This window comes from Octopus bimaculoides, chromosome 6 (assembly GCF_046866305.1).
Source record: "Octopus bimaculoides isolate indiv1 chromosome 6, ASM4686630v1, whole genome shotgun sequence".
In the NCBI taxonomy this organism is placed as follows: Eukaryota; Metazoa; Mollusca; class Cephalopoda; order Octopoda; family Octopodidae; genus Octopus; species Octopus bimaculoides.
This window is the reverse complement of record NC_142933.1, coordinates 113234025-113261878: the sequence shown is the minus strand read 5'-3', so window position 1 is coordinate 113261878 and position 27854 is coordinate 113234025. Positions and strand designations below refer to the sequence as shown.

General features: G+C 37.7%; 1 protein-coding gene across 2 annotated transcripts in view; it reads left to right on the top strand.

Annotated features, from left to right (window-relative positions):
• Positions 1-297: 297 nt before the first annotated feature.
• LOC106879184 (WD repeat-containing protein 37) overlaps positions 298-27854 on the top strand; it is a 40669-nt gene continuing 13112 nt past the window's right edge. The window contains exons 1-5 of one of the 2 annotated variants that reach the window (XR_016242399.1): positions 298-427; positions 12848-13091; positions 15301-15371; positions 18931-19047; positions 20361-20651. Coding sequence is in view for 1 of the 2 variants with exons in the window: in XM_089354443.1 (XP_089210569.1) it covers positions 12940-13091; positions 15301-15371; positions 18931-19047; positions 20361-20563 (543 nt within the window). In the remaining variant the exon portion in view is untranslated. Of the gene's footprint in view, positions 428-505; positions 646-12847; positions 13092-15300; positions 15372-18930; positions 19048-20360; positions 20652-27854 lie in introns of those variants that run through there. The other variant, XM_089354443.1, reaches the window with a different exon arrangement.

Here is a 27854-nt window from a genome sequence, read left to right as displayed (position 1 = left end):
GTAGTGTAATTTGGGAAAAAAGGATTCTAATAAAATATATAATTATTTTTCGGTGTACAATAACCAAATTACCGCATTACTACACTGTAATACTTATTTTGTTGTATTAAAAACAGCTGTTAATGTTTTCTTAGGATACACCTCAGGAAAATTCTATTGAATTACTGATACACTAGAAGGTAAAATGAATGAATGTCTTTTCTTTGGCAAGAACATCAAATCATTTATATTTTGCCTGGAGATTGTTCATCCATTAGAAGCCCAACACTAATTAACGCAGTCCATTAATTAATATATATTACCCATCACCTAATTATCTTCCCCTGTCTACCAGGTGTCGCTGTAGTCGGCACAGTGTCACGTAAATATAAACCAAAGACGGCGATGGAGGATGTTTACCGATTCACGAAATAATAAAATATTGCAGGTTTGTTTACTTTAAACATTTTTATATTTGCTTCCACGCAACGATACGTGGAAGTTATAGGGATTATTTTCCGCTCTGCAGTAATATTGTGCACTGAATATGTACCAAGTTAGGCGTGAATTATACTGGAGGTAGTCGTCTGCAATGTTCAGCTGAGAGCTTCTGGTCGTCAGAAGAATTAAGGGATTTCAAGAAACGTTTGCAGCCACCATATTCCGGTCGTGTTTTTAATTATATTACACAATCTTCATAGAATTATACACATAAACATTTTCTGTTTACTTTGTCTTTTATTTGCTCGCAAATTGCCATTAATTGTTATTTTCTAATTGTAATTATATTTAAAACTTTCTATGTCATACAATTTTTTACAGGCACACATACACACCCACATGGGTGTGTGAATGCGCTCGCGTGTGGGTGTGTGTGTATATATATATATAAAAACAAACACATATATATACGGGCGTGACTGTAAACAAGGGAAGAAAAAGAATACTTGATACTTTCAGTTGAGTGACATCATTCATTACTGAATCTTAACATATTCTTACTCCGAGTGCCTTGATGTCGACCTTCGAACAAAACAACGACAGGCATCTATAAATTCAAGATAACCATCTGCGAGAATTCAATTTCGAATAAGAAAAAAAGAGTATCGTTATGTGTGTGTGTGTGTGTGTGTGTTTAAAGCAACAGCCAAAATATTTTTCCGGTATCTGTTCCGGCAATTTACGTTCCGACGGCGACACCTGCAAAACCCCTCCACATGTCACCGAAGATGCCCAACTCGGCATCGTGTCGTCGCAGACGTTGCCGTCTTGAACGCAAAAAGCGAGAACAGATACTGCAAGGCATCCTGTCTACCGTTTTTTAACAGTTTTAATATTGCACCACTCTGAATGGCTACTTTTTTTTTTATCGACCCTGAAAGGCTATATATATGTTTGTGCGTGTGTCCTCGCCATTGTTTTACGTCCGCTTTCCATGCTGACATGGGTTGGACGGGGCGTTACGTTCGGAGTAACACACCTATGCGAGGGTAATGGTGACCTAAGACAGGTGAGGAGAGATTGGAGAACTTTATCTCGCTTGCTTTTAACTTTTGGCTTGGTTCTTATGGCTGGTTGCCCTTCCTAACACTAAACCACTTTAATGAGCTTACTGAATGCTTTGTTGTTTTGTGGCACTAGCACCAGAGAGGTGTTATGTCCTCAACAAGACTAAAGGTTGCCTCATAACCTCGTACTTAACAGAATGCACCAGCTCCAGAAAGGTAGCTATGCCCTTGATATTGCTAAAGGGAACTCACCCCACTACATTTTTGCTCATTTGCCAACATTTTTTACAGAGTGAGAAGCATGAATGATAGTAATGAGAAGGCTGTGTGATATGGAGTGGAATGATAGGAGTAGTCTATATTCTAAAGTGTGAATCTTCAAGGCAATATGACTGAGATAAGGAGATGACTGAGGTCTATGTGAGCCAGGAGATAGTGGTGACAGAGGCCCATGGTATGTGAGAAAAGGAATGAATGTTGTAACAGAGAGAGAGGGACACAGAAAGATGACAAGCGGTAGAAGAGATAAGAGTGTACTATGTACAAGTGGTCAAATGTTGCCATCTTTACATTGGTGATGAGATGAGTTTGAGGGGTTGATTGGTGAAAGTGCTAGCAAGTAGGTAGGTCCTGTAACAGTGAGTGACACAAAAAGTGATAGGAAGAGGAAAGAATATGTACAATGGCATCTTTAGTTACACTGATTGGAAGTTGTGTATGACAAACTGAAGAGATTCACTGCAATCTTCAAGGCGAAGGTAAACAATACACGCATCACCCGTTTTCAGAGTTTAGGGCTAGGGTTAGGGTTACAATGAAAATGGGTGGTGTGCATATTCTTTACCTCTGCCATTTTTAATCCCACTGGAAGCTGGGTACAGTGTAAATAGAGGTGGTTGTGATAGAGAGATGAGAAATAGGTGTGAGTGAAGAGAGAACAAAGTATGGGTGAGAGAGTGCAATGTGTGGTGAACCGTAGAGAAATTCACTGTTGCTGTTAGTCACTCCAACAGCCTTCATTATCATCACCATCATTTAACATCCATTGTCCATGCTGGCATGGGTTGGGCGGTTTGACCAGGGCTAGCAAGCTGGAAGGCTGCACCAGACTCTCGTCTGATTTGGCATGATATCTATGGCTGGATGTCCTTCCTAATGCTAACAACTCTGAGAGTTTAAGTGGGGGTGGGGGTGCTTTTATGTTCTACCGGCGCAGGTGCCATTTGCATAACACCAATATCTGCCACAGCTACAATTTTACTTGGCTTGATGAGTCTTCTCAAGCATGGCCTAATGCCAAATGTCTTGATCATTTGTCATTGCTTCTGTAAGGCCCAACACTTGAAAGGTGCTTTTCATGTGCCACTGGCATTGGCCACCTTGCCTTCGTGAGGCCCAACACTTGAAAGGAGTGTTTTATGTGCCACTGGCATGAGTGTCAGTTATGTGACACCAGCATTGGCCACGACTACAATTTCACTTGACTTGATGGGTCTTCTCAAGCACAAAAGTCTTGGTCACTAATCATTGTCTCCATGAGGCCCAATGTTTGAAGATCAGGCCTCACCACCTCATCTCATATCTTCCTAGGGTTTACCTCTTCCACAGGTTTCCTCCGCAATTAGAGATTGGCACTTCTTTGCACAGTTGTCCTCGTCCATATGCATCACATGACCATACCAGCGCAGTCGTCTCTCTTGCACACCACATCTGATGCCTCTTATGCCCAACTTCCAGTGAAGCATACTGGCTTCATTTCTTTCAAGCCTATATATGTCCTCGGCTGTCACAGCCCATGTTTCACTGCTGTGTAGCATGGCTGTTTGCACACAGGCATCATGCAATCTGCTTTTCATTCTGAGCGAGAGGCCCTTTGTTGCCAACAGAAGTAGGATCTCTCTGAACTTTGCCCAAATTGTTCTCACAGCTACACTCTTGGAGCATCCATCTCCGCTACTAACTTGGTCACCTTGATAATGGAAGCTATCTACTACCTCTAACTTACTCCACTGGCAGTTGATGGTGTCTATTTTCGGTGTTTATTGTACTTGTGCATCTTCAACACAAAAGCTATTTTCCCTGTTAACCTTCCTCTGATATTGCTGTACCTCTTATGTGTCCATAACTTACACCAGGTACATCTTGGAGTTTCTACCTATGCTTTTTCTACCTATGCTTTTTCTACCTATTGAGCAGGGTCATCTACCTGATGGGATTTGTGATTTGTCTGCCTTGCTACTTACTAAGACTTTGGTTTTTGCTAGGTTAGCTTTAAGGTCCTTTGATTCTAGACCTTGCTTCCATACCTGAAACTTCATCCCTAGTTCTGGTAGTGATTCAGCTATAACAACAAAGTCATCAGCATAGAGGAGCTCTCAGGGTGGCCTGTCTTAAATTCCTCTGTTATTGCCTGGAGGACTATGATGAACAAGAGGGGGCTGGGGATTGATCCTTGGTGAACCCCTACTTCTACCCGGAATTCTTCGCTGTATTTGTTGCTAACATTCGCCTTACTGACAGTGTCCCTGTACATGATTTGTACAGCTCTCACCAATTGCTCATCTATCCCTAGTTTCTGCATTGACCACCAGATAAGGGATTGGGGAACCCTGTCAAAGGCTTTCTCCAAGTCAACAAAAGCTAAATACAGAGGTTTATCATTGACTATGTATTTCTCCTGCAGCTGCCTTACCAGAAATTTAGCATCACTGGTGCTTCCTGGCACAAAACCAAACTGCATCTCAGCTAGACTATCTCTCTCCCTAATTAGTTGGGTTATCACCTGATCCAACAATTTGATACCTCTGTAATCATTTTTATGTAAGGCATCACTTTTACCTTTTTAGCAGTTGACTGTGGTCTGCTACACCATTGGGTATGATTCCTTTGTGTATCAACTGATTTACAATATGGGTGACTAACCCATAACCCACACTGCCAGATATTTTAAGCATCTCAGTGGTGACTCCTGTTGGGCTGGGAGCTTTCCCTGTCTTCATATCCTAAATTGCTTTATCTACCAAGGTACTATTGATTCGGATAACTGGTGCCTCATTTGGATCAACATTTGGCAAACTCTCCTCCTCCTCCTCCCCAGTGGCATTTCCAAGCTCCTTTCTTTGCAGAATCATTAAGTGCAAGTGAACTCTCATCCATGTGGACACGTTTCTTTCTTATTGCATCACAGTTTGCTCTCACACACTTTCTTGCAATCCCAAACACTTCAAGTCTTGTCACTGAACATAGGCAAACTTCTTCTTTTCTGCTTCTTCCCTGGCTAGATATACCTGTCTCCTAGCTTCCCTTCTGGCTATCTGATACAGTTCCATGTTGTCCTCACTCTTCCAGGCCTAGTTCTTTGCTCTAATATCCTTGTCTACTGCATTGTTCCACCACGACGATGTCACCCTAGGACTGGATGGGACTTTGCACCAGCCACAGATTTGGTCTGTGGCACTCAGCAAGCTATTCTGTAGGAATTCTCAGTTGCCCACAATGTCACAAATTTGTAGCTGTTCCCCCGTCTCATCAAATTTCTCAGTTAGGATGTCCTTAAATCTCTGGCCATGTGAAGGGTCCTTAAGCTTCTAAATCCTTCTTTTCCAGATTGGTCTGCTTCTTGGCTTCCTTCCGGCCTGATATCTAAACTCACTCATGACTAGTCCATGCTGGGTGGGTGGCTGTTGGGTACATTCTTCACCAGGGAAGGTCTTTGTATTGAGGAGCAACCATACATTCTGCTGTCTGGTGAGAATGTAATCAAGTTGGCTAGCAGCGTCACCTGATTGTTAGGTTATCAGGTGGCTGACTTCTTAAAGTTAGTGTTGTAGATCAATAGGTTATTGGCATCACAGAACTCCAGTAGCCTTGTCCTCCCTTTGTTCAATTTCATGGCCCCCATGAATACCATGCTGCCTGACATGCCCGTTGCAATCCCCAACCATGAAGATGCGATCATTGACACTTGTCTTTGAGGTAGCCTGCAGAAGAACATCAAAAAAGTGGTCCTTATCTTCATTTGGTAGGCCCGCTTGTAGGGTGTAGGCAGAGATAATTGTTGCTATACTATTCTGTAAAACTAGCCTGAGCTTAAGTACTCTATTGTACACTCTGACTACCTCTATGACCTTATTCTCCTATTTCTCTGCATAAAGTATACCCACACCACCCACATTGTCACTGTTACCTTCCCAGAAGATTTTATACCTCTGAGTTTTGCCTGTTAGGAACCTGGCTGAAGCTCCTCTCCATCTTACTTCTTGAATGCAACATATATCAACATTCAATCATTATCTCAACAATCTCCCTAGACATACCTTTCAATGTGCCTACATTGACAGTACCAACTCTGAAAACTGGGAAAGGGCTGTGGGAGGGAGCATGAGAAGGAGAGAGGGTATTCAGCACCTGAAATGAAGGTTTCATGACATGTCACATCAGCTGTTTTTGCTTTGACCTACCATCATTCAAACATGTTAACATTGTTGCTCCTATTGGAGTGAGTGTAATGTAAGCATTGTAAATATAAGCATTATTGCCGCAAACATAAATAGGCCAATATTTAAACTAAGTAAATGAGCCACTATTGGTTAGTCCATTATATAGAGAAAGGAGTAGGTGGTTTGTTAATTTACTAAGTAACACATCTTCTTTTGGTGCCTGCAGTAGTGTGGATGATTGCTGGGGGGGGGGGGGAGGGTAGGGGAGCCATGCAAGTCTTCTGGCGCAGAAGTGAGGCAGAGCCTTGTAGAGGTTTCCAGTATGAGATTTCTGGTATAGATGGTGAGGGTGAGAATGGGTGGGCACGTCGTGGACAAGTAAAGGCCAGCTTCATCTCAGGAAATAGCAGCCAAGATAGAAAATCATTAGTGAGGCAGAGAGAGAGAGAGGAGTGATTGAGAGATGAATCTAGGGGCATGAGTAATGGAAGTAAGAGAAAGGCTTGGTGTAAGGGACATAGGTGATAGTGATAGAGATTATGGACAGATGAACGATAGGGATATAAAATGTGAAGGACGAAAGATAGGGAGCAAGTGATATGATGTTAAAGAGATGAGAGGCTATTGACCCTCTCTTACAACCGACTCATCCACGTCATTTCCCTCTCTTTCATCCTTCCCCTATCCACTACATTATTATTATTATTATTCTGTTGCATTTGTCTGCTTCTCTTCTGCCAGTCATCACCTATTCTCCCCTTCCCCCAACTTATTAATTACACAACCATGCCTGTGCCTATATACACACTTATATATCATACATATGTGTGTGTGTGTATATATCTGCATGTATAAAAGTATGTGTGTATCTATATATATAAAAATGAGAATGTGTGTCTGTCTGTCTGTGTGTGTGTGTGTGTGTGTGTGTGAATCCCTAAAACTCGAGAACTACACAACCAATTTCATTCAAATTTTACAGATGCCTTACTTAGGGTTCCAGTTGTGTTTTAGTCAAAAAAAATTTTTAACTTCTTGCAGAGTTCGAGCACACGGCAACATAATATCTCCTCCACTATTTAAGTATTACGTGTCAAAAGTGAAACAAAAACACTCATGTCAAATACTTTCACTTTAAAAATGAAACTATTCTACTAACTGAAACAATCACATTTCGATACTGGAATGACAGATACTTTCACAGAGAGAGAAAGAGAGAGAGAGAGATGTATATGTATACATATACATGTATATGTACACCATTTCGATACTGTAATGACAGATACTTTCAGAGAGAGAGAAAGAGAGAGATGTATATGTATACATATAGATGTATATGTACACGTATATGTATAGATATAGAGAGAGAGAAAGAGAGAGAGAGAGAGAGATGTATATGTATACGTATGTGTAGATGTATATATATATATATATATAGATGTACATGTAATATGTACACATATATACATATATACATGCATACAGATATCTATACATATATACACCCATCACACACACATACACATGCACACAAACACACACATTAGTCATTTGTTTTCTTATCCAAAACTACGTCAAAAGTACTGAATGGATCTTTATGAAATTTGGAAATTATATTCTTTGCATAACGGCCATAACTCCCATGAAAATTCATATATTTTTGATGTTGATGAAATTTTAACCCGAACATAACAGATGAGCATTATTTAGTAAATGATGTCACACGTTATCGAGGCTACCATTCTTTCTGGATGTGCAAAAGGGGATGACGTCTTTATTCCAAGAATTCCTCTTACTCCATCAGGAGCAGACATTCCTTTTACATTCAGAAGACTACAATTTTCTCTTCGTGTGACTTTTGCCATGTCCATAAACAAATCTCAGGGTCAAACACTGTCTGTAGCTGGTCTTCTCTTGGAAGAGCCCTGCTTCTCACATGGACAACTGTATGTTGGCTGCTCAAGAGTGGGCAGCAAAAAAAACCTATTTGTATATGCTCCACAAGGGAAAACAAGGAACATTGTTTACAACGAGGTGTTATAATCACAACAGCAAGAAAGTATGTACATGATCACCTTCTTTTACGAAACTTCATTGACTTTCATATATTTATATTGATATACATATATATACGTGTGTTTGGGTGCGTGTGTGTATATACATCTCTATATATAAAGATGATGCGTAGTCTAGACGGCGTTTTTAGATTTCATTATTCTCTTTAACCCGGGCAACGCCGGGTATTTCTGCTAGTATATATATATATATATATATATATATATATATATATATGCTATAGCCCAGGTGATAGGCATGGCATCTGAAGCCACCTCAAGGTGGGTGAGGTCAATAAGCAATCACAAGTACAACCTTCTACTGTGGGAAACTAATTCAATCTTCACTGACCCACTCGGATGAAGCAGAGGGGGAGGGATCCTGAAAAACTTTATGATGTAGAAGGGTTTCTGACATTGCAATGGATTCAGAAAAACTTGCAATACCCCTTAGCAGCCCCTGCAGTTTCTGCATAGGGCAAAGCGCTTCCTCTTTTAACTCCCCACCCCACCATGGGGTTATAATCTAAGCTCTGTCCTTGTGAAGCACATCCCCATGTTCTCATTCATCCAACGTATGTATATGTCTTATTTTAAATATGATATACAGAGTAATTGAAATTTTTGGTGAATTCAATTTGCAGAGCATATACATATGTAACCAGAAGACTGTAAAAATTTGGTATGTCAACAACATACCAAATTTTCCACTCTTCTGGTTTGATATATTCTATATATCATCATCTTCTTCATTTAATGTCCATGTTCCATGTTGGCATGGGTTGGATGGTTTGACAAAGATCCAATGAGTCAAGGGGCATTGTACTCCAGTGTCTGCTTTGGCATGGTTTCTATGACTGGATGCCCTTCCTAACACTAACCACTTTACAATGTGTACTGAGTGCCACCTGCACTAATGAGATCACTATGTAACTCACAAGTCAACAAACCTAGGGAGGGAGGATACTGCCCCTGTATGCCAGATGGGTTTTAAGGTATGGGGAAAGAGATTGGAGTAGAACAGGTTCTTGTTGTAGAGGAGCTACATGGCTACTCCCATTTAGGAGAGAGAAAGTGTGAACAAATCAGAGGTGTCTCCAAAGCAATAGACTGGTGATGAGGTGTCCAAGTGGAACCACAGGTAGCAGGAGCAGTAATGGGTGGTGGGAATAGGAGTTTGCAAGAGTGGTGGAGAGAAGAGATAGCAAAGTGGGAGATGGAGGCAGGCAACGTCTGTAATGATTGAGGCAAGGGATGCATGAGTTAGAGGGGTTACAGTGATAGTGGTAGTATAGTAGTAATGATACTGTTGATAGGGAAAGAAGAGAGAGAGTGAAAGATATGACATATCTGGGTAGACTGCAGGAGCAGAGGTGTAATACATGAGGAAAGATAATTTGGTGGTTTGGGGAGGGAGATGGCCACTGTAATGTGGGTGCGGAGAACAATATTAATGAATAAAGAATGGTTAACAAGTGATATTCTGGGTATATATATATATATATATATATATATATATATATATATTTCCTGTCTTGGTTTGTGTTTGCCACCTTGGAATCCTCTGTTTAGTGGGTCGATCCACTACTCAGGAAGAGACTATTCTAGAGTACGTTCTTGCCTTATCTTTGAAACGTCTAGTTAGAATAGAGGCAGCTGACGAAGGATTTATTCCAAGTGGCTATCTGTTTTCCTACGTGTTCGTTCCGTTGTCTGTAGTTCATTTTTCTAACGTCCTGTACCCTGATATGCATCTATATACACATGTAGATGTAAGTATGTACATATATGTGGGTATACATGCATACATATTCCTTGTATTATTATATCATCGAACGCACGCATCCATTTGCAAGTAAGTTCTGACTATATATATATATATATATATATATATATGTATATAAATAAACATAATTAAAGGATGGAGCCTGGTGCAGCCTTCTGGCTTGCCAGTCCTCAGTCAAATCGTCCAACCCATGCTAGCATGGAATGCGGACGTTAAACGATGATGATGATACGCACACACACACACACACACATGCATACATCTATACAATATATCCCCATGCAGTGCTTTGAGAAGTCAGTTTCATTATGATGGGATGATGGGCACGTTTTCACGAGAACTTCATATCACCAGATATCCTGGTCCTTTGCCATTTCCTGTGAGACTAAGTGTCCTGGTGAAGGCTGACCACTTCAACTTATGTTTTTCTGTGTCTTCCTTGTTCACAGGCTCTGGCTATGTTTAATGATTATCACTTCTGTATACAGCTATCTTTGTCCATACACATCACATCTGTATCAGTGCAGTCTTCTTTAATGCATACTATATCTGAATCCTTTTATGCTTAGTCTTTCAGTACATTTATACTTTGACATTTATACATTCTTATATTGCACATCCAACAGAGAATGCTAGGTTAATTTCTTTCCAGTAGAAACCATACCAAAGTCAGATGAGCTGTATATATGTATATATATGAATCATCATCATTTAACATCTGTTTTCCATGCAGGCATGGGTTGGATATATATATTTATGTATGTAATATATGTGTGTGCGCGTATGTATGTATAATCATTTAACATCTGTTTTCCATGTTGGCATGGGTTGGATGTATATGTATGTATGTATGTACTGTAAAAACTTATGTAATTTACGCACTTTTTTTCACAAAAGTATAAATAAACTTTAGGGTATGTATAAATTACATGAGTAGATCATTTCCAGAAATTTTTTTTGTTGATAAAAGATGTATAAAACATAAACATTTGTACAGAAAAATAATGACTTAAATATAATGAAGTTGACTTTTATTTATGTTGGATTGTATAATGCTTACTTTTTCTGTATAAATTTACTGAAACCATTAAATGGTTAACTAGCTTTTGAAGTCTGACGTTCATGCTGGTAAATACGGTTTGGGCCATATTTTACATTGCTTGGAGTTTCTACCTATTGTAATGGAGCACCATTCACATACATAGTGATATGGATATTCCTAACTGAAAAAATGTAATGATATGGATAATCTTGATTGTATGGTTTTATTTTTGTCTGTTCATTACTTGGCACAGTTTTAAGTTTGTCACACTGTTTACACCAATTTCAAACATTAGCTTCATTAGCATTAAAATGCCTTCCAGCAGCTCTATCGCCACATTCAAATGAATATTCAACATATTTAATTTCTCCTTCACAGTAAACGATTCATAAATTCTGCCCATACTGATAATGATGGTAATGAGAAATTTTTAGGGTTGCTTAACATTTTATAAGTGTGAAAGGGATTAAAATTTCGATACTCAGTATCAAAGGTTCCAACAAGAAAAGGCGGAAAAGAATTCTGTTTACATAATCAGTTTGATCAGTCACCTTCCTCTGTCAGTTGAGTAAAGCGTCATCCAAGCTGATGTTTATTGGTAATTAAACTTAATTTGCAACACCTGTGCATATTTATCAGCTTTGTTTTTGTTGGTAATTCTTATCAGCAACTTTTCCTCTGATCATGATTTGAGAAGACATACAGCCGTATGCTAAAGATCAGACATAATCTCTTGTGGGCAAGAAATGTAAAATAAAGTTTATAATAAACAACACAAACACTTTGTAATTTAATAGCTTTCAGTGTGATACCTGTTAAACAGAAATTATTTTTATTTAATGAAAATTTGATAAAATCTAATCATGAGCAAGTGAAATTATGCTAAATACAACTAAATTGGAAACCTTTTCCCCCTAGCTATATCAGAAATTCTGAAAACTTTTGGGTGTGAATTTTACATGAGTAGAAGCTTTTTTTTACCAAATTTTATCCTGAAAATGACCTGCATAAATTATACAGGTGCACAGATTTACATGGGTTTTTATGGTATGCTAGTTAACTCAAAGCAGAGACCCTGACAGGTGCTACTACTTTGGGTCAGAATAGATCTGGGAGCAATAGTGGCTAGGAGATGGTTCCACACTCCACCAAACTCTGGAACCCCTGTACCAGAGTTCCACAACTAGATACAGTTTAAAGCCAAAACCACCTGAGTGCAGATGCAGAAATACCCTTGGTTACTGTCAGGGCATGCAGTAAAACCACTGGGAGTAAGGGATTCCCAGCAGCTGTTAGAACATCCTTCTAGGAGAGGGACATTCTGATGTAAAACCTGCTCTTTCACATGATTATTGGACTTCTAACTTTGGCTCGTTGTTCGATACTAATTATAGAGACTCAGAGAGTGGTACTTATGTTGTACAAGTGTTTAATCTTTATAATCCAGTGATGTAGAAATGCTTCTTTTTATGGTGACCTCATTTGTCATTCCATCTACTGAAAATCCCGTGGTGATGGAGGAGTGGTGACATGTGCAGACCTAACAAGTTATAACTTTTGTTTCTCACTTATGTTTGAAACAAAGCAGGCCTGCAGCAAGACTGAATAGTCATCTGAGAGGTCATGAATGGAAAGTCAGAATTGCTGTTGACAACAAGGAAGCATAGGGAGATGGCAACCACCATATGCATATATGTATGTACATGTCCTGAGTATAACATTAAACTGCATCCGGTGGTGAGGCACCTGTTGGGGAGTTTTGGTGTTGTGGGGAGAATGGAGTCACCCCTTAATTACCATTACTTCCAGTTCTGTTCTGACGTGGAACAGTAGTACCTGCCTGGGTTCCATCTATGGGTTAGAAAGATTTCTTCAAGAAAATTAAGGTTTTTTTTTTCCTGTGACTATTTCTATTCAGCTTATATTCATCTCTTTAAACTGCCTAACACATCTTCTTTTCTGTATTATTATTATTATTATTATTATTGTTATTATTATTATTATTATTATAATTATTATTGTTGTTGTTATGTTTTCAGAGTATAACATTGCTTGTGTTTGATATTTCTCAAACATAGAGCGATTAGGCTGAAGGAGCCTACTCTAAGATTCTTGTGAACTCAACTCCAATATGTTTATGGATTTGAGCACTAAGCAAAGCAAAGTGAAAAGTTCACAATCAGCATATCGAAGGCACAGAGGAGTTCATAGAGAGGGACATACTATCACAAACATGAACCGTTACGATCTTGATTCAGACAGTATTTTGCCACCAGAATTGCGGTAAGTATTGTAAAATGTCAATTTAACATTTCTCATTGTTGGTTTATGAAAATTTTATTGTAATAAAAATTAGTTTATAATGCATTTTCATAAATGTTTTATTGTTTTTATATGTTGAAGAAAATGATTTCAAATAATTGAAAGAGGACACAGATCCAACAGTCCATTGGCTCATTGGAATCTCTACCTAATTCTTAGTCTTCATATCTTGTTACGAGAGAAGATACACTATTATCTTCCCTAGTTCCTTATGAGGGTCTCATTTAACATAGATTAATTAAATGGTCTCTATATAGTGGACTTCTAGTTTATAAAAAAGTTGTAGGTAGTCATAACGTCTGTCCAATTGATAAATGAAATGATTAAATGACAATTAAACATCTTTGTTATGGATATAAGAAATTGTCAGTGTGGTCTAACATAAACTGTTGATATTTCCAACACTGTTCTGACAACCTATTAATTTGGTGTGTGAACTTTATTGAATAAAAGCATTAAAGATATGCATTTCATAAAGAAAAAATGAAATCATCATCATCATCATTTAATGTCCGCTTTCCATGCCAGCATAAGTTGAACGATTTGACTGAGGACTGGTGGACCAGGAGGCGACACCAGGCTCCAATCTGATTTGGCAGAGTTTCTACAGCTGGATGCCCTCCCTAACGCTTGCTTGCTTGCAATGTTACCCAGCCAAACTGGTGCACAATGGGAAAATACTATGAATTAAGTTTCCCTTGAAATGTTAATACGAATGGAATAAAATAAATATAATAAAATCACTGTATGCACATGAAACAATAGAGATCAAAATAACAATGTCATAACATATTTAAGTGCATGCAAACATGGGATGGCAATTGTTGTGCTCTGTTTGGGTGTTTACAAGAAAAGTTATTACTGTTATTTTTTTTTGTTAATAGCTTTGAATTCTAATTTAAAGTTATTTTGAAGCAGTTACCTTCATGAATATGAATGAACTTTTGTTTAGTCATCAGCTTTATGGAACAGGTATTTGTTTTTATAAGAGCTAAAAAGTTAGGGAAAAATAAAAGTGCGACTTTTAAAATTTTGAACAATCTTACATATACTAAAATCTCATGTGTGTCTCATCAGTAATTGCTCTCCCTGTTTTCCAACTATGCTGAGTTTCTGTAGTTTGTGACTTATCATTCAATAATTGACCTTATCAAAAGCCTTTGTTGTCAAGATATATCACATCCAAGTTTGAGTGAGTCAGTAATTGTTTCAACACCCAATCATAATGCTGCAAGAGCTGTGTAAGGCAGCTTCTTTCTGAGTAGAATCCATGCTGGGTGTCAGGGAGCTAACCGTTATCTTTGAGGAATGCGATCAGTTTCTTACTGATAAGGCTTTCCATGACTTTGCTGACATGGGAGGTGAGAGAGACAAGTCTATAATTTTTAGTATCTGCTCTGCTACCTCTATTATGGACATATTATGTCTTCCTTTAACATTCTGGGAAGTCTCCCAGTTGTGAGGAAGCTCTGCAAGAGGATCTGTAGTGGTCTTGCTAGAGCTCCTTTGCATTTCTTTAGGAGGATTGCTGGGAATCCATCAGGACCTGTGGCTGAGTTTGAGCTCATTTCATCAATGGCTGATATTAAATTCATTTCTTCTGTTTTGATGTTATCAATAATTGCCATCTCTTTGTGTAAAGCTGTGGTGCTGAAGATCTCACCAGCATATCTACTTGTCTAGTAGATATGTCGCGAGACAGTCAAAACAATAGGACTGGACTGCGATTACTCAGACAACACACAGAAGTTGCACTGATTCCATGAACGATACTGAAATCAACCTCCAATATGGCCATACTAATCTCCATCCTCTCACCAACCAAAAACCTAGAATAGCTTACACTCCTACATTATGGCTGAGTGATTAGCAGTATACAAGTGTATGCAGCTGTATGACATGAAGCTATCTGCACGTCTTGGCCATTTTTGTTACTACATCTGAAGGCATTGCAACTTGTTTTATTTTCTAAAGGAACACTTATTAAAGTTGTAGAGACGAAAGCTGGCTCTTGGTGAAGCATCTTTTAGTTGTTTTACTTAACTTCTGGTTTGGGTCTTTTTTTTTACACCTTCACTATTTCAGCTTTGACTTACAAAACACATCTGCTGCAAGAAACACATTCCCCTTTTCTTTCTTTTTATGTATAACAATATTATTTTCTTTACAGGACTAAACTGTATCGGTTATTTGGACAAATTGAAAGGGAGTTTGAGAAAGTTTATTCTGAAAATGTATCTTGTAAGTATTTTATTTTTCTCACATGTGTTTAGATCATTTGTTTATTTTAATATAAAAAAAGGTGAATAAAATAATTTATTACAATTTCAACATAATTCACCATTAGAATACTTTTTAGGTCGGCCCGAGGCTATAGTAGAAGACACTTGCCCAAGATGCCACGCAGTGGGAATGAACCTGGAACCATGTGGTTGGTAAGCAAGCTACTTACCACACAGCCACTCCTAACAGCAGATATATTATAACTATTTCTAGATACTATATTATGAATGTTTTTGCTGCAAATATAATGGTGGCAATTTGAATATCATTGTCTGCTTCTCCATTGTGGTATAAATTTGATGGAAATTTTAATGAGAATAAACTTCAATTTGAAAAAAGATTGGAAATGAATAAGCCTCAAACACTAATCATAGGAAAAAAAAAAGATGAATGAAAATCTCTTTATGAAAACAGAAGATAACATTTTCTTTTCTTTATTCATGTTTTCATAAAAACATAGAATTATTTAAAATTATGGTTAGGAGAATATACAAACTCAGGGAGGAATCATTTAACTTTGGAAGCCTTGTTCAGTGCAGTCATGTTAACCCTGTTTCTCAAGCACTACTCATATCAAGAAAGCACCTCTAAACATGAAATATCCAGCTTTTAGAGTCCTCATTGTTGCCCCAAATGCTGGGCTTCCCTATCATCAAGGATCTTTCCTGGTAAAATCACATCCTTAGCGTAGCTAAGACTACACCCAAAAGACTATCCTTTCTCTCTAGGACCAGAAGATATTTTAGCCCCTTATAGCTGCTGACGTCTGGGATGCTGCTTTCTATGCATACATTCAGGGCAACATCCAGAGAAGGGTCACTTGGCTGATTGGCACCTCATCACTAATGGACATACTCCTGTCTGCCAGCCTAATTTATGATTGCCTTATATAGTAATTGATCTTAGGATATTGAGTGGGGAAGTAAACCAGGTACATTTTCTCTGAGGAACAACAACAAACTGTGAAATGGTCTAACTCTTCTTTCCATGCATCATGGGGAATAGCCTAATTTGCATATTTATGCACTTTAGAAATTTTAATGCATTATATTACAATCTGCTTTTAGTCATAGTTAGTACATTTTATTTATCTAATCCAAATGCAGTTATGCAATAAGTGCTTCTAACTTTGAAGTCCATTTGTGTGTGTGTGTGTGTGTGTGTGTGTGTGTGTGTGTGTGTGTGTGTTGGTATGGATGTGGCTAAAATGTTTGCTTTGCACCCATATGGTTTTGAGTTCAATCCAATTGCATAGCATCTAGGACAAGTATCTTTTGCTATAGCTCTGAGCTATGAGTGGATTTGGTAGATGGAAACTAAAAGAAGCTTGTCATGTATATCATCATCATCATCATTTCTATTTTCCATGCTGGCATGGGTTTGAAGGTTTGACTGGTACTAGTAAGTCAGCTGCACCAAGCTCTAGTCTGTTTTGGTTTGGTTTCTATGACTGGATGCCCTTCCTAATGCCAACCACTTCACAGAGTGTACTGGGTGTCTTTAATGTACCACTGGCACAGGTGCCTTTAACATGCCACCAGCATGGGTGCCTTTTCTGTGTCACTGGCACTAGCTACAACTACAATACCACTAAGCTTGACATATTTTCTTAAGTGCAGAAATCACCAACAGTCTGAGTCAGTTATCATCTCTGTGTGACTCAACATCCAAAGATCATGCTTCACCACCTCATCCCACATCTTTCTGAGTCTATCTCTACCACAGGTTGCCTCCACATTTAGAGATTGGAACTTCTTCATGCAGCTCTCCTCATCCATATGCATCACATGACCATACCATTTCAGTCTTCTCTCTTGCACACATCTGATGCCTCTTATACCCATTTTTTCTCTTAAGGCATTCACACTGTTGTACATTTACATTAACCTTGCACATCCAATGAAGCATACTAGCTCATATCTCTTTGTCGTAACATCACATACTGATTAAAAGCAATGTCACCATTCTTACAAACACTGGCATTTGTTTGCAGTCCTCTGTGAAAACATGTCCAGCTAGTGTGTTGTTCATGTTTAAAAGGGAAATATTACCTTGTTTGGAAGCAGGAAACAATTGAGGGTTTGGAACAGGAAGAACCTTGACATAGAAAATCTGCTGCAACAAATTTTATCTGAGCCTTGCAAGTGTGAGAAAGTGGATGTTAAAATTATATATATCATCATCATCATCGTTTAACATCCCTTTTCCTTGCTAGCATGGGTGGGACGGTATCACAAGAGCCAGTCAGGCCTAAGCCTGCACCAGACTTCTGTGATTGTTTTGGCAGGTGTTTTACAGATGGATGCCATTCTAACATCAACCATTCAGCAGAGTGGTCTTAGTGTATTTTACATGGCACAAGCACAAGTGAGGTGAGTAGTGTTTTTATATGGCACAAGCACAGGCAAGGTCAGTTTTGGCAAAGTTCTTACAGCTGGATGCCCTTCCAAACACTGACCACTTTACAGTGTGGACTGGGTGCTTTTAATATATATATTAAAACACATGTCTTGTTGTAGAGGAGGTACATGAATAATATCATCATCATCATAAATGATGATGATGATATTAATCATGTACCTCCTCTGCAGCAAGACATGTGTTCCTACCTCTGTCTCTCCATCACACTTGAACCTTTCATCATCTGATACAAGATCACCTCCTTTAGTGTCCCCTCTTTCACAGGATCGTTGCCTTGCAAGTTACTTGGTGACTCTGCCAGTGTTGGTGGCATGCAAAAAGCATCCTTTCACACTGTGAAGTGGTTGGTATTTAGAAGGTCATCCAGCTGTAAAAATCATGCCAAAACTGACTTCACGTGCACTTGTGCCATGTAAAAGCATTCTGTCCAGTTTGTTGGGTAGTTGGTGCTAGGAAGGGAATCCAGCTGTAAAAACCGTGACAAAACAGACACAGAAGTCTCATGCAGGCTCCTGGCTGGCCAGCTCCTGTCAAACCATCTAACCCATGCCAGCATGGAAGGTGGATGTCAAACAGCAACAATGACGATGATGATGATGATGATATATATTGTAATTTTGCTTAGGCAAACTGATACTTCATCTGTTGCTAGAACTCAATATACATATCATCATCATCATTTAATGTCTGTTGTCCATGCTGGCATGGGTTGGATGGTTTGACCAGAGTTGGTAAGCTGAGGGGCTGCACCAGACTCCAGTCTGATTTGGCATGGTTTCTATGGCTGGATGCTCTTCCTAACACCAACCACTCTGAGAGTTTAATAGGTACTTTTATATGTCACCGGCATGGATGCCAATTTCGTGACACCAGTATCTGCTACAACTGTGATTTCACTTGGCTTGATGCATCTTCTTCTCAAGCACGGCATATAGCCAAAGTTTTCATTTTGCAGAGTTGGGAAAACCGTAATAAATGACTTCAATGTTAAATGTTCTCAATGAAATGAGTTCCCAGTTTTTCATATACTTTGTTCCATAATGTTTCTCATTAGTATTCAAAAAGCTTTGTATGAATTATTTTTCTATTTTCCAAGTACAAGAGAAAGTTGAAGCTTTAAATGAACGCCTTGAGTCATATACAAACTGTAGCATTGATAAACCAGCTCCAGATATTACAGATTCATCAGAAATATCTGCCAAACCCAAAAGATGTATGTATTTTATATGAATTTTATTTCTTTTTTGATGTGTATTCTGATTGTACTTAAAACTAATTTCCTGTGGGCCACAACAATATTCATGGAATTATGTTAATGAAAAATTCCTCAGGCCATATTTTTTCTAAATCCCACATTACAATAGACATATCACAGTATTTGTCATTGTGATTGTAGGATAAGGTTTTTTATGTCTGACTTAGGTCAGATATGTGACTTACTAATCAACTTTAAGAGTGATTTGCTTTTTATTGAGGAAAAAAAATTGGAAAATGCTATAAAAGTGATAAAAGTAAGAAGAAAACAAAAGAAACTGAATTTTGTCAATGTTTAATGTAACATCTGCAGAGATTAAAAGCCATCTTATGTTTGACAACTGCCATAAAAAAAAAGTGAGAAATTAAAAATTGAGAAAGAAGTCATACAAAGTAACATTGCAGGTCATAAATTATTGAATTAACCCTTTCGTTATTGTATTTATTTTCAGATGCTCTGTGTTTTTTTCAATTAAGAAAGAATTTAGTAAAATAACGTAGTTATCATTAAGCTAGTGTTAGGAACATAAATTGTGACTAAGGTTTGATGGAAAATTTTTATTCAAAATATCATAATGCATTATAATTATTATTATTAATCTAGATTCTTTATTACACAAAAGATTATCCAATTGTTCTTTCAGTTTGTTGATATTTCCTCTGTATTATACCCCTTCTATTTTTTGAGAGGGTATTGAAGTCCTGTCTTTTGAACCCCATTCTATTGTAGTATTTAGTTCTGTTCTAAATTAGACTGAAACTGTTGGCCCTGTGGGGATCTACTTGGTTCCAGGATTTATATAACTTTCAATGCCAACCCACTAGGTCTTCTGGATATAACTTACACCATAAACTTGATGCCTTTGCTCCAAGGAGTAGAGTCTTTAAGCTACATCATCACCATAATCTTCATCATCATCATCATTTCTATGCTAGCATGGATTGGATGGGTTCTGTAATGTCTCACCATTCACTCTGGTACTTTGTCATCTCACATACAAAGCAATAAAATTTTTTAAAAATCAGAATTTGATGCTTGAGATTAAAGCATCTACTTTGGTTGGTTGAAAGTCAGATAGTTAGTTTAGTGTAATTGTATCACATCTGTCTTGGTTATAAATGTGTGGTTTGAGTTCCACAGGTAACTGTCTGCCCCCTTTTTTTTTTTTAAGCCAATGTGCTATAAGCTTTTGTTTAGTGTTGAATTCCCTTTCAGATATACCTTTAGTAAAGTCTTATTTCTTGAGTAATTTGGAAGCTTTTCTTATTCAGCTGCAAGTCAAATTTCACAGAAGATCAAGTCAACCTATAAAGTATCAACTAGTAAAATAGTCTCCAGTTTTCGGACAGCTCCTACTGCATACAATTTAGTGAGGGAGTATTCTGGGCATCGTGATGGAGTATGGGAAGTCAGTGTGTCAAAAGCTGGGCATCCAGTTTTAGGTACAGCATCTGCAGGTAAGTTAATTGCTTGATTGCTTGTTGCATATAAGTGATTGTTTATTATATTTATAGTTAATCAACATACATCTCTTCAAAGAAATCACTTCTATGCCGTAGCATGTGATAGACTCATTTATTATTTTGATCACCACTAGTTTCCTGGGACTAAGGTTTCATATTATTCTGGTTACATATAAAAAGGTAACATATATATTTCATTAATAATTCACTTCAAATTAATACAATTTGAATTTTTCCAATTATTAGTAATATAACATTATTTCTATTTACTCTGTTTTGACAGGTCTGATCTATGATCCTCATGGGGTGTCTTATTCCTGGCTATGTTCATTTTACTTGATTGAATTTGAAATAGGAACCTTGATATCTAAACTCAGGCTGATAATAATCTTGTTCACTATGTCACTGACATCTATACGTTTAATTTGTAATTTGTTATGGCAAAGAACAATCTTGATCATTGTATCAACTTCTACAAAAGAAATGAATACTCTGAATGACGAATAACCATTATATAAGACTCCTAGCAGTTCCAAAGACTCCTAGCAGTTCCAAAGACTCCTAGCAGTTCCAAAGCACAAAGCAAAGGTCAAACCAAATTCCTCTTTGTCTCTGACCCACTGAAATGTCTGATAGAATTCAGAGAATATGCAATATGCATAACTCAAGGTCTGGGTTCAAATACCACTCTTTTCAGATGTTTCACCAAAGTCTCAGGAACGGCTAGAATATAAATGGAGGATCTATAACATGCCATACTTTTGTAGAAAGTCCTGTAAAGGAGAAATAAAGGAGACTTGTTAAGACTGGAGGGAGGAACATAATGAAAATAGAGACACCTAAGTGAGGAATGACTGAATATATGATGTGGGAAAAAGTGATCAAAGGCTCTAAGGAATATAATTTCCATACTGAAAGATAAATACAGTAAAAACCTATAAAATCAAAAAATAGTCTATATAGCACTCGTTGGAAACAAAATAATATAGCTAGTGCCGATATTAGCTGAGTATGGTTGGCTTTTAGTGAAAAAAAAAATATATTTAAGCAATTTAAAATGTAACCTCAAATGTAATACATGCATCAGTGATATTGAGAATAAGCGTCCATTTGCCATTAGTTTATAGTTAAAGACTCCTTGTCTGAATCGACAATGTAAATATATTTCCAAGGATAAGACACCTGATGTTGACTGAAGATTAAACCAAATGAAATATATTTTAGGTACAAATCTTGAAAAGGTTTCATCTCTAAAGATGTCACTAAGACACTTTATTTCATGTTGCTCCAGTTCACTCAGCTGTAGAAATGAGTTGTGACGTCACTGGTGCCAAGCTGTATCAGCCTTTGCCTAAGTCTAGTATGCATGGGTGACTGCTGGTCTTCCATAAACAACCTTGCCTGGACTTGTGCCTTGGAGGGGAACTTCCTAGGTGCAATCCCACAGCCATTCATTTTTTATGAACAATAACTTATTCCAAACATTTGGACATTTAATTTCTTAAAATTATTTAGGAAAAATTTCACTTTCACTTTTAATTTTTTTTTAAAGCCACAAGGCTGTAATTCTGTTATTTTTATATCCTGGTGTTGGATAAATAATTGAATGAAGCAGGGGGAAAGAAAGTATTCACACAATACACTACGGTTATTGTTACATGAGGTTAAATGCTGCCTGACAACAGCTCACAGCAAACTGCTTCCTTAATCAATTGCTCACCGTTCTTTATTTTATAGCAATGAGTCATTCCACTTATAGTCACTTGGTGGGTGGTCAGAATCCTTCCACAACAGTTATTCTTTGAGTTGGTAGTGCAACCTTGTTAATTTTGGCTACAGTAATTATAAGAAGCTACTCAAAACAAAATCCTATTAAATTCCAGATTATTGCAGATGATGATGACAATGGTAGTGGTACCACCAATGTCTGTTATTCTCATGATTCTCTCCAGCTTTGATGTTTCTCTGGGTTACCTATTTCACATCTCAGCTCCTTCCTGCCGCTTGGAGAAGCAACCCTTTCTTTAATCCATGCATTGTCCTGAGTACGGCCATCAGCTAGGTACTCTCAATAGGTCAGGTAGTTAGGGTTAGGCTTACATATATATATATATATATATATATATATATATATCATCATCATCATCATCATCATCATCATCTTCCATGCTGGCATGGCTTAGATGGTTTCATAGGAGCTGGCTAGGATGAAGACTGCTCCAGGCTGCAGTGTCTGTTTTGGTATGGTTTTTATGGCTGGATACCCTTCCTAACATCGACTGCCACACAGTGGTCTGAGTGCTTTTTATGTAGCACCAGCACTGGTAAGGTCACCAAGTAACTTGCAAGACAAAGATCCTTTGAGAGGGGAGGGAGCATTGGAGATGAAAAGTTAGTGTGGTAGGCAGAAACAGGTGTCTTGATGTAGAGGAGATACATGGTTACCTGGTTGGGGGGTGGGGGTGGAGAGAGAGTGAGAGAGATGGTGAAGTGAAGTGTCAGGACATACTCAAAAGGAACGGGGATCAGAATATAAATGGGATGGTAGAGTAGAGCAAGGAGGGAGAGATGGATGATAGCAAAGTTCCAGGAGATACCCTCAAGGTACGGGTGTCATTATATAAATGGCAGGATATTACTAAAAGTGTGTGAGTGATGAGTAGAGACTTCACATGGATGCAGAGAGGAGTGTGAGGGTTGTGAATGCAGTGCCTGGTGAAACCTGGGTGTATAAAGGGGGTGGGGAACTATGGGATAGCAATGATACAGTGAGCAGGGCAGGGAGGACTGGATTGGGGAATGAGAGGTAAGCATAGAGCATGAAAAGAGGAAATGTGAAGAAGAGAAGAGAAGATCATCATCATCATCGTCATCATCATCGTTTAACGTCCGCTTTCCATGCTAGCATGGGTTGGACGATTCGACTGAGGACTGGTGAAACCGGATGGCAACACCAGGCTCCAATCTAATTTGGCAGAGTTTCTACAGCTGGATGCCCTTCCTAACACCAACCACTCAGAGAGTGTAGTGGGTACTTTTACGTGTCACCCGCATGAAAACGGCCACGCTCGAAATGGTGTCTTTTATGTGCCACCCGCACAAGCCAGTCCAGGGGCACTGGCAACGATCTCACTCGAAAATCCTACGGGAGCCAGTCAGGCGGTACTGGCAACGGCCACGCTCAAAATGGTGCATCTCATGTGCCACCCGCACAAGAGCCAGTCCAGGGGCACTGGCAACGATCTTACTTGGCTTGCCGGGTTTGGTTTTTGAGGTAGGGTGTGGGAAAAGTTTTATTGTTACATGTGGGTGGAACACACAAGGCTTCTAGAATTCAGTTTCACTGAAGTGGGCAGATCTTCTCAAGAACCATTGAAAATGGCAAATTCATTATGAATATTAATCTTACTCATTAATTTAATTACAAATCTTAATGGAAAACATTTGTTATACCCCTGCTTGAAATTTGGTGGCATTGGGTGTGGCAGTACAACCAATTCAGCAACCACCATATGCCACTGATATATGTATGACACCCTTCTTTTCAGTTGCATTGGTTGCTTGGTGCTATTGTAGAAGATACCTGCCCTAGGGGCTATGCAGTGGCACTGAAATTACAACCATATGGTTGCAATGTGAGCTTCTTAATCATATACAAAGTTGTATAATTTACTGGTTTGGCATTTCATAATTTAATTATTCCATATTATTGGAATTAAAACTGTATCAGTTATAGTGGAATTTTTTTAGTCTCAGGATAATTGAGATTTTTGCTCTTGAATGGGTTAACAAAATCTCTGAATCTCACTTCATTTAATGCCTGTTATTTCATTCTGCACACAAATTTATTAACTTATAAAAATAGAAACAGATGTACTTAAAGTGTTTAAAAATTGCATTGTTCAAACTGGTTTTTTTTAATGGTTTTCTCAGTGAAGTTTAAGTTACAATTTATAACATTTATTGCAAAAGCGTTATGTGAATAGTAATTTTTCTAAAATGATTCATATACATTTTTACGAACACCGTTTTGGTTTTTCTCTGTATAATTATATAAAATATAAATATGTAATTATAAGTATCATCCAAGTGGATTGCAATTATAACAGAAAACGAGATGAAGCAATCATAATAGATAGCATTGAAAGAAGACAGACAGTTCAATAAACATGTTCACAAGCTGTTGTAGCTTCTTTGTCTTTCCTTCTTTCTCTTGCTATTGACTGCTGTTCAGATATTATTGACTACCATATTTATATGAGTATTTTATACACCTTTTTGTTGATTTTTAAACTTAAATATTAGGTGTGCACATTATAGACGAGAATTAAATGTGTCAAGTTATCACAATGTTTGTGATGGCATGATGGAAGTTTGTTAGTTGTATCTATTGTCCAAGCAAACTGATGATTCACTGTAACAATGTTACATTTTTCTATAATGAGAATGCATTAAATTTTTAGTACAATTGTTAGACACAAGACCCTTGGAATTACTGCTATCAAACCTGAGTACACAAGGCCAGAATGTAATGATATTACCATTGTCAAAATATTCTTTGAGTTATTTAATGTGAAAATTAATAAAGCAATAAAGATTATATATAGATACTGTCATTATCAAAGTATAAGCTGTAAAAAAAATTAAAAACCCCTATTAGTTAAATAATATAATTATTCTAATGAATATAAAAATCAAAATCAAATGGAAATTGCAGTTGTGATCCCCCGTACCGGTGGCACATAAAAATCACCATCCAAACGTGGCTGATGCCAGCGTTGCCTTGACTGGCTTCCGTGCTGGTAGCACATAAAAAGCAACAACCGATCGTGGTCATTGCCGGCCTCCTCTGGCCCCTGTGCTGGTGGTACATAAAAAGCACCCACTACACTCTCAGAGTGGTTGGCGTTAAGAAGGGCATCCAGCTGTAGAAACACTGCCAGATCAAATTGGAGCCTGATGCAGCCCCCTGGCTTCCCAGACCCTAGTTGAACCGTCCAACCCATGCCAGCATGGAAAACGGACATTAAACGATGATGATGATGATCCATCATATACATGTCTGTTGCATGAACTAAAGTTTTTTTCATAATGAATGTGTTTAGATTTGGCATTATGTCTTTTATTGCCTTCCATACTTATTGGATTTTCTCAGGTTAACCCTCAAGAGTAGACCTTACACTTTTACAGCCTGTACTCGTCAAGTTCAAATGTCACAGTTTTAAGTGGATGTTTCAGCAATTATAATACATCAGACTCAGCACTTCTTTTTCTTATACATCATAATAGAAAAAAACAGATTGTATTATACATGAGCTGTTTTTTCCAGGACTGCTTATATGGTGTGCATTATACATTGGTGCTCTTTATATTTGAATACATATTTTACTGTCTTAGTCTCTCTCTCTTTCTCTCTGCCTCTCATTCAGATATTTATAGCATAACACACATAAAAACAAATTTGACATAACTGAGTTTGTATTGGAACTCATAAATTACAACTGAAATCTTCACGTGTTTTTGGATCCAGACTGGAATGCCAATCATTTTAGAAATGCTGGTTGCAGTTGCATACATTTATCTTTCTCCCACCATACACTTGCATTATTTCTTCATCAACATAGCCATTTGTTTGAGTGCTCTCTGTAATCTTATCATGCATTTTTAATCATTCAAATTTACATAATTTATGTCAAAAGTAATTATGTAAAAATGTGTCAGGTGAATCATGTTTGACCTTGGATAATTCTGAATTCATTCCTCAATCTTCATAACCATTTTAAGATTGGTGAGATTGATGTGATTCGACAATTATGAAGTCAGTGGATGAGGTAAGGGGTAAGGAGAAAATTTGAGAGTGATAATATTCAAAGGACTGGGGGATGGGTAAAAATTTAAATGGAGGTAGGGAATGAGTGATTTAGCAAAATGAAATGGCATGTGAGCAGCCACTGCAAGGAGTATTAGTCCCTATTGAAAGGGGAGGACAAAGAGGCAGTAACTGCAGGTTGCAGTGTATTGATAATTGATTCCATGTTAATCTATAAGGTGATCTTTTTGTTTTGGTGGGGGGTAGCAAGTGAAATGAAGTCTGGGATGTTTGGTAACAAAATTGTGGGAATAGCAGCAGTCTAGTCTAGATCAGACTTGAGATGAACAGGAACTGTTTGGAGCTCGAATATGTTTGGCTTTAAACAGAATGACCAGCATTTTTGGATGTAATTTTTGTTGTGTTGTGGAAAGATTGAGAGATGTACAGAGTTCTTCCTGATTTTAATTGTTTTGTTCATACCAAGTGTGGAGTAGAAGATCTAAGAGAGAAGAGGGATGAAAGCCTTAGATAGGAAGTTTGGTGGTTTGCAGTTCAATGTTTTGTTGATGTCAAGTTGTTTTTGCCTGAATTCTCTCAAAGAGAAGGACTCATTCATGAGTAACATAGAGAAATATATCTCCAGTAGATGCAACTTCATGGACTCTTTCCTTATAGTTATTGAGAACGATGAAGGATTCAGGCTGTTGGGAAATATGGTTTTTAATAATTGTCTCTATCACCTTTGAGATGTTGAGAGTGAAATAAAGTAAGAATTTGTGGAGAAAAGGTGTAGCATCTCTTGATATGGGTTACTCTGCAACATGTTTCCAAAGACTGAGAGAGAAGTAAGTGGAAAGGAAGTAATTAAAAAGTTTGGTGAGGATAGGAACTAGCACTGGAATGATTTGTTTTACTGTAATGGAAGGATCACTGTAAGAACTATTGAAGTAGTCCGGTTGGATATGTGTGAAGTTGGGTGAGACCCTTGGAATCTTTTGCTTACTGAGGAATCAAACTGAGATGCAAGATGCAAGAACTAAGGATACAAGATTTTATGTCAACTGATAGGGTAACCTCCTGTTGTGTCATCTATGGTTGTGGACCATTGTATCTGATGGTAGGTTGCCATTGAGGATCTTACTATGCATAGCGAAGTGTTGTTAGCACATTGTGATATTATATTTCCTTGCTAGAAACCTTGCAACAGTAGGAATATTAAACCGAGCTGTGTGTTGAGAATACCAACCCCACAGTATTTTGTCCAACTTTTTATTAATTCTAGCAGCCATTGTTCTACATACTTATCCTTGTTCACTTCTATTCTTTTAACATACATGCCTATCAAAAAAAACTATTATTTTATCAACCTAACAAAGAAATACACAACATGAATTTAAAATCTTATACATATTCTGTGCTTAGTATTTCTTGAAATAAAATATTTTCCTCTAAGATCACAATTGATATTTCTTGAAAATTATAAGTAATTT